This window comes from Melitaea cinxia, chromosome 13, assembly GCF_905220565.1.
Source record: "Melitaea cinxia chromosome 13, ilMelCinx1.1, whole genome shotgun sequence".
Taxonomy (NCBI): Eukaryota; Metazoa; Arthropoda; class Insecta; order Lepidoptera; family Nymphalidae; genus Melitaea; species Melitaea cinxia.
The window spans coordinates 2,879,404-2,893,470 of record NC_059406.1 but is presented as its reverse complement, the minus strand read 5'-3'; the positions used below and the strand labels follow the sequence as shown (position 1 = coordinate 2,893,470).

The 14,067-nt window shown below is 33.4% G+C and overlaps 1 protein-coding gene across 1 annotated transcript; it reads right to left on the bottom strand.

The window, feature by feature from the left end:
• Nucleotides 1-8,263: 8,263 nt before the first annotated feature.
• LOC123659232 (mucin-2-like) lies at nt 8,264-13,769 on the bottom strand. Its single transcript, XM_045594480.1, has 2 exons — nt 13,455-13,769; nt 8,264-9,916 (listed from the first exon to the last, which is right to left on the bottom strand). Exons 1-2 carry the CDS (start codon nt 13,767-13,769, stop codon nt 8,264-8,266), a joined length of 1,968 nt encoding a protein of 655 aa, XP_045450436.1.
• Between the last annotated feature and the right edge of the window lie 298 nt (nt 13,770-14,067).

Here is a 14,067-nt window from a genome sequence, read left to right as displayed (position 1 = left end):
GCAGGCGCGTTCATATACTCTTATTTTAAACGGAATATGCTCTTTTTTTGAACATTGAGATAGTCTAATGGCTCTCGAAAGATTTTATAAAAGTCCTGAATTTTTGTGCAACTAGCATAAAAATTGGAACTTTAGTAGTTTACAATAAGCAAATGTTCACTAAGAACGGATTATGTGACAAAACTAGATTAAACTAGTTTAAGGGGTCGAGCAAGTTTGTTTGAGAGTCCTCCATTTTTTGTTGGTTGTGACATGTTCGCTTGTAGCACAAACTTGAAATTTGGCAGGAAGATAGTTAATAATTTCTAAACTTCCATCTTCCTCTATTACAGTAATTACTTAAAAATTTAAAAATGGTTAGATAAGACCTAAGGGTAGAGTATTTTTGCATAACTGTTCCTTAGGTGTGATCGAGCACACAGCAGTTCTAGTGCATGAAAATTGATCCATAAATGTAGTATACAAAGAGGTCCTAAATTAATGTAATATAATGACTATGCACTTTTTTTACGTGGGGAAAATCCTTCATAGATTCCAGCACGGGGGTGCCAGAGGGTTATATCAGACTCCTACTGACTAAAAACCACCACGTGTGAGCAGTCGTCCTGGCCTGGCCTGGCTGGGGCGAGATGGGGTCGCGCTAGCATTCGCCACCTCGCCCTGGATAATGACTATGCACTACTTTAGCCCCTCTTTGTAGATATTGTCAATTTTTGCGCGAGCGAAGCCGCGGGACTGCTAGTAATCTATAATTATGTCCCCCACATAGTTAGACTCTATCCGACGCTAGGATATACGCATTGATGACGATTACAAAAGGTTCGGAAGCTATAAATATAAGGAGAGATGTTGGCTCTCTTTCTGTTTTTTCACGTTTTACTTTTACTTTTTGTCTGGTTTGTATCCCATGTACAGGATTCAATTTCTTGAGGTGCCACCTCTGAGATATTACGGGGCATCAGGCCAATGTAAGATCTTTCCCTTAAAATCAGCATTTCACCTCCAACTGCTTTCATTTAATGTTTTAATAATTTTAAGTCATGTTATGGTGGGTTTTACTTATCCGTGTTGGATATTAATCTCTAAATAAAAATAGAGGAAAATATAATTGTATATATACCTAATTATTTTTTTGAAGTTACCAGATTTTTCTATTAGGTATTATTATATCTGAGGCTTAATTTTGATAAAGTGGCGTCAACATTCGAACGGAAATCTTAATAAAATTACAAAATTTATAGCGATAAACCATATCGCTTCTTTATGACCAGTTATAGATAAAATATCAAAATTGATTACATGCAATATCAAAATCTATCTGATAAGATAATCTTCAAACAATCGCGATAGATCATTATCTTAGGCGGCATTGAGAGTACGACAAAGACATTCAATTGTATTATAAATGTTCCATTCAATTGATTTTAATCTTTACTTTATTATAATTAAGGGCATATTTCGTGTATATATAATTTCACTTTGGCACCTATGTTGCCAGATACAGAAAATATTTTAATTTATTTTTAATTATACAAATTAATTATAAATATTTTGATATTTATAGAACAGAAGCAGTTAAATGTATATTGCTTGTGTTGTGATTTTTGTTAGTAAGAAATATTATATATGTCTTCATTATAATATAGATATTGTATTATTCCAGTTCAAATGTATGATAATTTTTATCTAAATATCTAAGATCGTTGGGTCATTGATTCGTCACGAAATCTTAAAAACCGCTGGACTCATAAATATGAAATTTGGCAACGAGGTAGTTTATAGTTTAGTAAACGTCACCTAAGACCGGATTTTTCGGTCGGGCCGGATTAAAGGAGTTTAAGTACTCTTACTTGTTTGTACGAAAGTTTTTCATTTTTTATGCTACAAGCTTGAAATTTGGCAGGGACATTGTTAATAGTTAGTAAAACTCTACTAAGCTACTATGTACTACTACTAGTATGTTATTAACCCCCCTTAATCCCCCCCCCCCTTATAAAATCTGTAAGAAAAATAGTTGTTGGCCGATTCTCAGACCTACCCAATATTCACACCAAATTTCATAAAAATTAGTCCAGCCGTTTCGGAGGTGTATCGTAACTAAGATTGTAACACGAGAATTTTATATATAAGATTTATCACTGAATTTTTTGTTCAATCACAATAAAATATAGCCTATGTTGATCCTGAATAGTGTAGCTTTCTGTTAGTGAAATAATTTTCGTGATCGGATCAGTATTTGCGAAGATAACAAACAATGTTAGACTCTTTACCTCTTTATAATATTGGAGTATCGATTGTCAAATTCTATTTAATATTAAGAGGATCTATTTAAGAATATCTTTTATATTTTATGTACTTAATTGTTATTATTTATTTATTATTTTTTATGTATTTCTTTGTTTTATTATTTTATGTATTTTATGTATCTATATAAAGTTGTTGCTTTGTTTGTAATTTTTATACATTTGTTTTGGTTGTTTGCCGTTACGAGTTGCTTTTATTTTTGTGTTTATTTTTACTCTATCGTATCAATTAATCAGCGCTCAAATGATTTTTCAAACTGTAATAACTATTTACAACAATTATAAACGAATAAAAACTTATACACGATTAATAGCAATGGCGATAAAGTGGCTTTAGTGTTCTGTTGTTAAATTTATTACAGACTAGCATCGTACGCCATATTTTTTTCCATGAATATATCGTTTTTTTTTTCTTTAATACAAAACTTATCGACAACGAATACAAAAAAGAAAAATTAAATTAGGTGCAATCATTCCGATATTCGTGCTGTGTGGCTACGGCACTAAAGAATTTAGCCACCCCCTCTCTTCCCGTGGGTGTCGTAAGAGGCGACTAAGGGATAACAAGGTTCCACAACCACCTTGGAACTTAAGAAGCCGACCGATGGCGGGATAACCATCCAATTGCTGTCTTTGAAATACACAGGCCGAAGACGGGCAGCAGCGTCTTCGGTGCGACAAAGCCAGTACTGCGGTCACCAACCCGCCTGCCCAGCGTGGTGACTATGGGCAAAACACATGAGTTCACGTTATTTTTGGCGTAAACTTGTGGAGGCCTATGTCCAGCAGTGGACTGTATAGGCTGTAATGATGATTCCGATATTATGTATTTTTTATTTATGTAGAAGATTTATTAGTATTGTTTTTAACAGAGTATATTCTTTCAAAACATAAACATTTTTGTCTAAAAACATTTAAAAATTTAAGGCTGTATAAAATATGTCATTGTGCGACAAAAAAAAGAAAAATGATGCTTTGAAAGCATTTGGAATTCGAAAAGATGGCGTCGAAGAAAAAAGATATTTTTGGTTAAAAAATAAAATATTTTTTTAGTGTGGATTCATTGTATTTATTGAATTTATTATATGCTCCAACAATCTGGTAACTCGTTCTCTTAATATTTCGCTCTTTACATTGTAAAATTTAATGTGATGTACTAACTTATTTAATATTTCCAAATAAGGTGTTTCGAACGAGTGCCAACAATGTTATTCGTTGAATTGTTTCCGAATAGTTAGAGCACCGCGACTAAACGAACTCTAACGATTTCTCGATAATTTAATAAACTATAACTAGCTGAGCTGTGTGGTTTCACCCACTTTAGTTTCTTCCTAGCCTACCTCGGTAAATGGACTCTATAAGCTACGGTAATCGCTTACTATCATATGAGTCATATGCTTATTTGCCGACCAAGTTGTATAAAAAAAAGATTTCAGAAGTTTAGTTCTTAGAAACTTAAGTATATAGTATATTTTCCAAGAATTTTAGAAGCTTCACGTACAGACAAATGCGCTACATGGCCACAATAGCTAGTAGAGACGTAAGAAGGCTTGAATTAGACGTGGCGTGATAACGTATGGGCTCAGAAAATTATATATTATAAAAATATTTTTGTAGACGTTAGTAAAGCCTAGTTTTGCCGACTTGTGAGATTAATCTCGTACGGTTTCGGTAATCAAGATTAAAAATAGCCTGTGTCAATTCGTCTTTAACTAGGTATTCATATATTTAGCGAATAATTTATTCATTGTCAATATTGTGTAGCGCCATCTGCTAGCTATAGCGTGTTATAACTTTCAAGTCTGGTGTTCCATCGGCATATCAAGAATTTTATTAATTGCATAGTGAATAATGAATAAACGTTATAGATAAGAGATGGCTATTAAATACTTTTTCAATTTAATATATATATTTTATATAGCTATACTTAAGGCATATGCTGAGTTTTTATATAAACAATTACAAAATTTTATTTCATAACTCTATATATAAACGTGTTGTATATAAAAGTTGCGTAGAGCTATATTTTAGCGCTTGCCTTTTGTTTAATATTTCAAATTAATTTGATGAAATCTTTTGTTCTAAAAGCACATTCTGTTACAGGGGCTAATGAAAATTACATCGCCTATAGTTTTTTGCCAGCTAAAAACTAACATAAGTACGCGTATTTACAAATATGAAATTATAAGGCGTTTTAAACTTTTATAATGAAACTTCGCTCGTCCAATTAGCGTGTCTTAAACACGAGTTGTGGGGAATTGGGAAAGAGGCCTGCCCAGTAGTGGGATATTACAGGCTGAAGCGTATAAGCGTAAAGATGAGTTATTATTAGCTAGCATAGCTAAACAACTGATCAGCAAGTTGAAGTTGGCTGCTAGAGCAGACGTGTCCTGGAGTGGAGACCGCGTGTGGTAAGCGCAGTGTGGGACGTCCTTCGGTCCGCTGGACCGACGATCTACGTGAGATCGCCTGTGGCGTCTGGATGACTATTGCGGGCAACCGAGATGCTTGGCGCGAGCTTGGGGAACCCTATGTCCAGCAGTGGAGTGTAATAGGCTGAAATGTAAGTGTATTTAGTGTTTTGTTGGCAAAGCTAAAAAGTGGGTCATAATTTAAACAGGCTATATATGTATGTATGTATGTTCATCATATCTCGTATCGTAGACAAATGACGTATCATTAAGAGTGAGTCAGTAAGGTGGCCAGAGATCCCATGAGAGTGAGGTGTAGGGTCAGCAACGCGCTTGTAAAGCTTCTGGTGTTGCTGGCGTCTGTAGGCTACGGTAAACGCTTACCATCACTTGGACTAAACACTTATTTTCCGACCAAGTATTATAAAAATACAAACTTTTGCAAACGGACTAATAACAATTGTGAATAATTCGTTAAAATGCGCAAACAAAAATACACACTTAGAAGTGTGTGAAGTATTTCAATATTAGCACTGTTTAGATAACTGTTATCGCATTATTTTTAATTGTTTGGTTATAAATATATTTACAATTATAAATGTGCTTGTGGTTTAAATGTTAAACAAAGTTACGTTTCCAGTAGTAGCTTCTGCCTCCAAATAAAAGACTGCCTACAAACAAAAATAACAAAGAGTAAATTGTAACAATTGCTATCATACCATGTTTATTGAATTTTTTAAGGTTTGAGATAAATGAAGTTGCTAGTATTAAGTTATTAGTTATTAGTTATTTTAATGTATTTTACAGACATGATACGTAAATGAAAGTTTGTAATTATATTTGCAAGAGAGAACAAAAACAATGACGGCCTTATTTTGTTGTTTATTTGTGAGAAAACAAAGGGTTAATAGATTTTGAACACCGATCCATTTAATAACTTTATTAATTTCATCTTAACTTAAACATCCAAAAGACAAAATTCTTCTAAAATAATACTTGGCTAATTTTCCTAAGCTCTTAATTAAGTCAACAAAATGTTAACTTACGTAACGTTAATTGAAAAATATACTTCAAAAATATGTTTGCGAGAAAAAAATTTAGGCTTTCCTCTGCATGTATTGTATTTAACGCAGCAATTATCGTTTCACAGCTTACATTGGTTATGACTCTGTTCTCTTACTCCCAATCTATATATTTATGCCTTTAGTAATGGAACACCATGGGTGTACTCAGAATTTTGTAGGAGGGGGGAGGGGGGAACAAATAAATGTAGACTTTTTATTAATTGCAACTTTTCATTTATCTTTACTATGTACACTAATTCAATAATATTCTGCGGAGTTCCTTGCTAAATTTACCAGAAATTTTCTTATAAAAATCTAAAATTTATATATTAGCTTGCACCATGGCCTGTTGTAGAGTGACAGATGCTGTGTTATACTTTGCTGAATTTAGAATCGACTGTAATGGCGATCAAGGAAGAAAGATCGTGAAGGGAAAAATATTGTTAGGTATTTTATAGGTAAGTGTTAAATTATGTCAATTGTTCTCTAATTTAAATTTACGTTTACAATTGTTTACATATTTATTTATTATTTATTTATTTATACTTTATTGTACACCACAACTACATTTTAAACAATAAACACATAAAAAAAAACATTTACAGACTGTGAAGTACAATGGGCGGACTTACGGCTATTTAGCCATTTCTTCCAGACAACCCAAGACACTACACTAAGAAACTACATACAAGATACGTAGATTTTGCTAATTTACATTGTCATTTATATGATCTTCTAACTAGTTAACAATTTCGAAAAATAGCGTTTCGAGCGTATCATACTGTTTTTCGTTGAATTTTCATAGATTAATGCGAGCAGACTAACTAAATACTCTAGCCCTTTCTTAGTTATTCGATACTGAGAGACAAGACGCTGTTAGCGATTCCGGTTGCTGCAGATTATTGCATCCCGTATTGTTGTCGCCGTGAGTTGTAGTCGAACTAATAGTGAGGAGCGATGCTTTGAATTGCAATCTTGATCGTGATACGTAGTGTGTCGTAGCATGAGATCGAGGTTGAGGCTTTTGTATTCAACTTACCGTGCGTCCTTTTACTCTGTATGACCTAGAGTAGAGTATACACCATGTGGTACTGGCGTGTTATTTTTATTGAAGTTATAATCTCTTGAATGACTTCTTTCATTGATTAACCATACCGAAACCCAACCAACTTTTTAGAGTATTATGGATTCTTTTAAAACATATTTTTAAATTACCTTATTATATTAATTGTACCTTTCAAACATCTAACACTTTTTGTAAGACATCGCAAAATTCATTATTAATATTACTTGCGTTGGTAATTACTTAAAATGTTTCATTAGCAGCCTAAATATGTCCTAGTACAAAACATATACATTAAACTGCCTATGACATTTGATGGCGCTGTATACTTTTAATCAGAGCTTAAGCCTTCGATGAATTAAGAATTATAAGCCTTCGAAGAATTAGAAATTAAGATCCTCTAAAGGTTAATATATATCTTCTAATATATAAAATTCTCGTGTCATGATGTTAAACATTGAACTCCTCCGAAACGGCTTGACCGATTTTAATAAAATTTTGTGGGCATATCGGGTAGGTCTGAGAATCGGCCAACATCTATTTTTCATACCCCTAAGTTATAACGTGCGGAAGTTACTTACATATATGGTAAAACAACGTTTGCGGGGCTCAGGCAGACAGGCGTCAGCTAGTATATATATATATATATATATATATATATTAACCTTTAGAGATAGCCGTATACCGTATATGTAATTCCAAGGTTTCATTATAATCGATAAGATATTTCAAGAAAGGATTTCCAAATTTGTAATTCTTTAGTGTAAATACGAATTTATAATCTATTATAGTTTCAAACTATATTACTTTTTAGACTTTAGTACTAACATCCACATTTTATTTAGTAACAAAGAATTCGATGTATCTTTAATAGCACGTTCTAGTGTACTTCTTTTGAAAGTTCACTCATTCCATTACCTACGTGTGAAATATGTAATAATAGCATTTTTAACTTATTTACTAAATAATTCTTTACATCAATTTTTGTGATATAATAATACTTCTGATTAAAAAAATAAAAGTAATAGTCAAACACATGAGCATAATTATATTAACTTTTTTTTTCTAAATATTGACATTATAGTTAACAATAATACTAATACACGTAACACTTAAATATATCTCTCTAAAACATAATGAGTGCTATATACATTAATTACGAAAACTTATATAATATTAAAAAAAACACTTCAATTACAATCTAAACTTGCAAAATGCATACATATTTACAGTACTTATGTAATATAGTGAGATACAATTAATAGTCAATTTTAATGTATTATGTGTAAAGTTGTCTCTATACTGCAGCTTCCGTTGTAAGCTCTTTTGAAATTATATCAAAACTCTTTTGTTATAAAAAAATATTACATGATATTAAAACTGACTATAGGAAAATGCAGATGGTACTTTACACTTAACTGCTTATACTGGAAGTTTTCGATTATTAAACACTCTAGTTACTCTAGGCATAATTATAGGCTTAGGCAGATCATCGTAATCATTCAATATTATAGGAACAACCTCACTTCCTCTTCTTTTGCCTAGTTGGTAGAAACATAAAGATAATAAACATAACATTATAAGTGACAATGCCACAACCATTGTTATAGTCCACACATTCCAAAACGAATTTTCTGATTCGAAGGAAGGTGTTGTAGGTAAATCTGTTGTTTCTGTAGTAGAAGGTGTATCTGTAGTAGTAGGTACATCTGTAGTAGTAGGCGAATCTGTAGTAGTAGGTGTATCTGTAGTAGTGGATGTGTCTGTAGTGGTAAGTGTATCTGTACTGGTTAGTGTATCTGTAGTAGTGGGTGTATCTGTAGTAGTTGGTGCATCTGTAGTAGTGGGTGTATCTGTAGTAGTGGGTGTATCTGTAGTAGTTGGTGCATCTGTAGTAGTGGGTGTATCTGTAGTAGTGGGTGTATCTGTAGTAGTTGGTGCATCTGATGTAGTTGGTGCATCTGTAGTAGTGGGTGTATCTGTAGTAGTGGGTGCATCTGTAGTAGTGGGTGCATCTGTAGTAGTGGGTGCATCTGTAGTAGTGGGTGTATCTGTAGTAGTGGGTGTATCTGTAGTAGTGGGTGCATCTGTAGTGGTAGGTGCATCTGTAGTGGTAGGTGCATCTGTAGTGGTCGGTGCATCTGTAGTAGTGGGTGCATCTGTAGTGGTAGGTGCGTCTGTAGTAGTAGGTGTATCTGTAGTGGTTGGTGTATCTGTAGTTGTGGGTGTATCTGTAGTGGTTGGTGCATCTGTAGTAGTGGGTGTATCTGTAGTAGTTGGTGCGTCTGTAGTGGTAGGTGTGTCTGTAGTGGTAGCTGCATCTGTAGTAGTGGGTGCGTCTGTAGTAGTGGGTGCGTCTGTAGTAGTGGGTGCATCTGTAGTAGTGGGTGCATCTGTAGTAGTTGGTGCATCTGTAGTAGTGGGTGTATCTGTAGTAGTCGGTGTATCTGTAGTAGTGGGTGCGTCTGTAGTGGTAGGTGTGTCTGTAGTGGTAGCTGCATCTGTAGTAGTGGGTGCGTCTGTAGTAGTGGGTGCATCTGTAGTAGTGGGTGTATCTGTAGTAGTCGGTGTATCTGTAGTAGTGGGTGCGTCTGTAGTGGTAGGTGTGTCTGTAGTGGTAGCTGCATCTGTAGTAGTGGGTGCGTCTGTAGTAGTGGGTGCATCTGTAGTAGTGGGTGCATCTGTAGTAGTTGGTGCATCTGTAGTAGTGGGTGTATCTGTAGTAGTCGGTGTATCTGTAGTAGTGGGTGCGTCTGTAGTGGTAGGTGTGTCTGTAGTGGTAGCTGCATCTGTAGTAGTGGGTGCGTCTGTAGTAGTGGGTGCATCTGTAGTAGTGGGTGCATCTGTAGTAGTTGGTGTATCTGTAGTAGTGGGTGCATCTGTAGTAGTGGGTGCATCTGTAGTAGTTGGTGCATCTGTAGTGGTCGGTGTATCTGTGGTATAAGGTGTAGTTGTAGTCCCGGAACTTTCTTCTCTGTATATAGGACACGATTCGTCGTTATAATTTGGAGCCATGTATCGGATGAAGTCAATTAAAATAATTGCATTTTCAGACTGACCTCCCAATAGATTAACCTGTAATAGATAATTAAACAAAATCAATATAATACATGTATCTATAAGCTACTATTGACAAATTTGATATGATTTTAAAGTAAGCTTTTTTCCGTTTGCGAGCAAACACTTATGGAGACTTTCATTACTGAGCTGCTAGTAAGAGATGAAATCTCCATTCAAAGACACACGCTATACATAAAAAAAGACAGAGACAAATCTATTTTAGAGAATATTAGTGTTACACGTAAACTTTTGCGTGAGTCGCTTATTTGGCAGGAAAGTAATGAAGTTGAACGTTAAACGTATGGAGAGATTTGGGAAAAATGTTAGCAACCAAATAGATATACCGTTAGTAGGTAGTGTAGATTAGAAATATCAAATTTTGTGTTGTTAAATAAACATAGCGTTCAAGAATGTATAATAATAATAATAAACCACTTCATTGCAACTAAAGATAGTATACATAACAAACCTTAATATTAGATACATATAGTGCAATGGGCGATCTTATCACTAAATAGTGATCTCTTCCAGATTACCCAACTGAAAAAAGCTAGCAGTGTAACGGGCTTGCGCAATGGTAATAAAGTTTAATCAAAATACATATGCACATGCAACTAAAATACAATAAATAAATCATAAAAATTTATATATATTTATATACACACATTCACACATATACACATACACATAGACATACACACACATATATATATATATATATATATATATATATATATATATATATATATATATATATATATATATATATATTTGTATATATATATACAAAAACAAACATGTAAATACATATACATAAGCCAATGAATAAACGTACGCGATAGAGAGATGGGTACAAACAGTGAAAAATATGTATTTGCATCAAAATAATTTCTCCTAAGTATTGTAAATCTTTCAATGATTAGCAACTCCAGAAATTAACAGAAGTATGCAAAAGCTATGTGATCTCTTACATGAGAAATCATATAACATAATTTTTTGTAATTATATTAGAAATTATAATAAAAAAATATAAATATTCATCTATAAAAATAAATGAAATTGGCCTGTCTGTTTGTAATATTAAAATAACCGCTTCTAACTAAATTCATATGTATGTTTACACGCTGCATATACCAAAATAACATTTTTATAATTTTTGTATGTCTGTCTATCTAGCTAATCTCTGAGACGGCTGGACCGATTTTGACGGGACTTTCACTGACAGATAGCTGAAGTAATAAGGAGTAAATTAGGCTACTTTTATTTTAGATTTTTTTATATTTATAACTGCGAAGTAGATAATACTTATTTTTTTGAATTTAAGCGGACGAGTCGTGGGCACAGCTAGTTAGAAATAAGATTAAATTCTAAACATTTTTTAAATATCATATCAAAAATCCGACCGTTCCAGCGGGGATCGAACCTGCATCTCCGACTGACCGTGTCGGTGCTCTAGCCAATTAAGCTATGGAACGATGTACCCGTTAGATCGAAATTTTCGATATGATGATTTTATATTCGGTTTAACCGAACTGTGACGCCGTGGAAAGATTAAATTCAGTAAAAATAAAATTTAAATGACTTGGAACATCATAAATGACGAAACTAGAAGAGTTAGAGATCTTATTGGTGTCACCGAACTGATCACTGAATATCATTTTATTACTTTTGAGTCAGATGAGCAGGTAGCAATGCCTTTTGAAAAACAATAGCAACATTTCACTTTCAACAACCAAGGCAATTTTCAGTTCTAAGTGGCTGATATTAATGTAATTTTCATCCTGCAAAAGGTCTATCCGTTATATATAAAAAATAGGATGTAAAGGATATCTGAGAAAGAAGTTTAAGGAGATCAATAATTTGATCTTTGAATTGCAGTATATTTATGAAAATATAATGTATAAACGTATAAATAGTTCGACTTTGAAAAAGTAAATTGTTTACATGTAGGGTAAGTTGTGTGAATTTTTTTTTCACATATAGAAAATATTTTTTTTTGTATGAAATACATACAAGATACATTATTTACGTAAATGATTGTATCGATTGTGTTTGTTCTAGAACATTATTACTAACAGAGAGGATGGAATAATGTGTACAGTATCAATTTATCTGAAAAACACTTTAGCAAATTATTTACCTACTGAAGGTGCTGATTGATATTGAAATCGTTAAGATAAAAAGGTAAGTTCATTAAATTTAAATATATTTAAAAAACCTTAATTAAGGGAACATTAATTCTGCAATTGCCAAACCGCTATCACATCACGCACCTATTGTACACAAATGAGTGTCTATGACGCATAGGATTATTAAAATAAATTTATTGATAAGACTGAATGAACGTCTTTCTAGTTAAAGTAAAAGAATGTGAAATCCGTCTATATCGGAACGTATCCAAATTTATCTAGGTATTCTAAGTTCAGTTAATCTAAAGTACCACAAAGAAGTACGCGAATAAACAATATGATGTATATGCATATAAAAGAGGCAACAAAATAAATAATTATATAAGTAAGGTTCTTTAAAGGCGACGTCTTGGTCTAGATAGGCTGCTTCATTTCAGTAAGCCCTCAAAAAGAACGAATTAAGCTATTTGACTATTACTACTATACTATGATACTACTGTACTATAACGCTTAAGCCTGTAATATCCCACTGCTTGGCATAGGCTTATTTCTCCATGTAGGGGAAGGATCAGAGCTTAATCCAACACGCTGCTCCAATGCGGGTTGGCGAATATATTCTACTATGAGTAACGATCGCTATCAGGTGTACATGATAACAGCCGGGACCGACGGCTTAACGCGCTCTCCGAGGCACGGTGGGGAAACCCACAAGGACTGCACAAACGACCAGACCACGGCAAACATCTGTATTCTCTATCCTATACAAATGTTTGTCATGTGCGGGGAACGGATTCGCAACCGCCAGCGAAACAGCCACAAACCAGAGCTGTGACCGTTGTGCCAGCACGTTCCTATAAATTATACTATTCAAAAGTAAATATAAAATGTTTTTAAAACCGAAGAAATATGATTCTCGGCGGTAATAATTGTGTTTATCTGCAAACAATAAAAAACCGACTTAAATTCATCGACAAGTAATACAATGGAGGTAGACCATATAGTCATGAAGTAAATACACATAATTAGAGATAGTTCAAAAAGTAATTATTAGATCTCGATCAAATTTAAATTCCCCATATAATAAGCATCGGCTTTCGATTAAATAACGAATCATCAAAATCGGTACATCCACTAAAAAGTTATGGGTAAAAACAGATACAATGTAGGTAGACGAAAAACTAGTCAAATATTACGCATTATTAGAGATAGTATAAAGCTATGAGGTAACACAAATAAAAAAAATATAGTTGATTTGAAAACATCCTCCTTTTTTGAAGTTGATAAAAAGATAACTTCATCAGACAAATCACACTATATACACCTTACTATTATTTTCTTTAAACTTACTTTATTTGTATTACGAGTATAGGAAGTTTTTATTTAAATATAATTGAATACACTACATGGTGCACATTTGAACTCACATAAACAACTCCGTTTGCTGTTAATGTAACCCTTCTGGAAACCCAACCTCTTTCTTGGTTACTCAGCATAAATTGCCAGGTAACATGAGTCACGTGTCCTGTGTCACTATTTTCAAGTAGAAAAATTGTAACTAAATCAGTCGTTATGATTGGTTCTACATATAACTGGATATCAAACGTTCCTCCAGCTTCGACGGTAAACATATGTGATGTTACACAACTTGTTGGACTCGTTGTAGCAGGAGATATAAAACTTGTGCTGCTCTCGTGAGGAGGGTCTATTGTTGATGAAGAGTATTGGTTAAGATTCCACATACTTGAAGCCTGGTTACATAATCCACCACTATTTGTAAATATTTCGGTGTAATTATTTTCAAAGTTAAATACGACACAATCATCACAAATGACTTCGTAACTGATAAATAACAATAAAAAACAATAACGGTACATATTCATATTCACAAGAAATAAAACCGACTCACATTTAAAAGTGTTTATACAAACTAAATCTTTACTACCAAAGTATGAGCGTTATATCATTACTATTCATAACATTATCGTGGATAAGATACCATTTTGAATCTGTAAAAAAAAAACGATAAAATTATTTTAA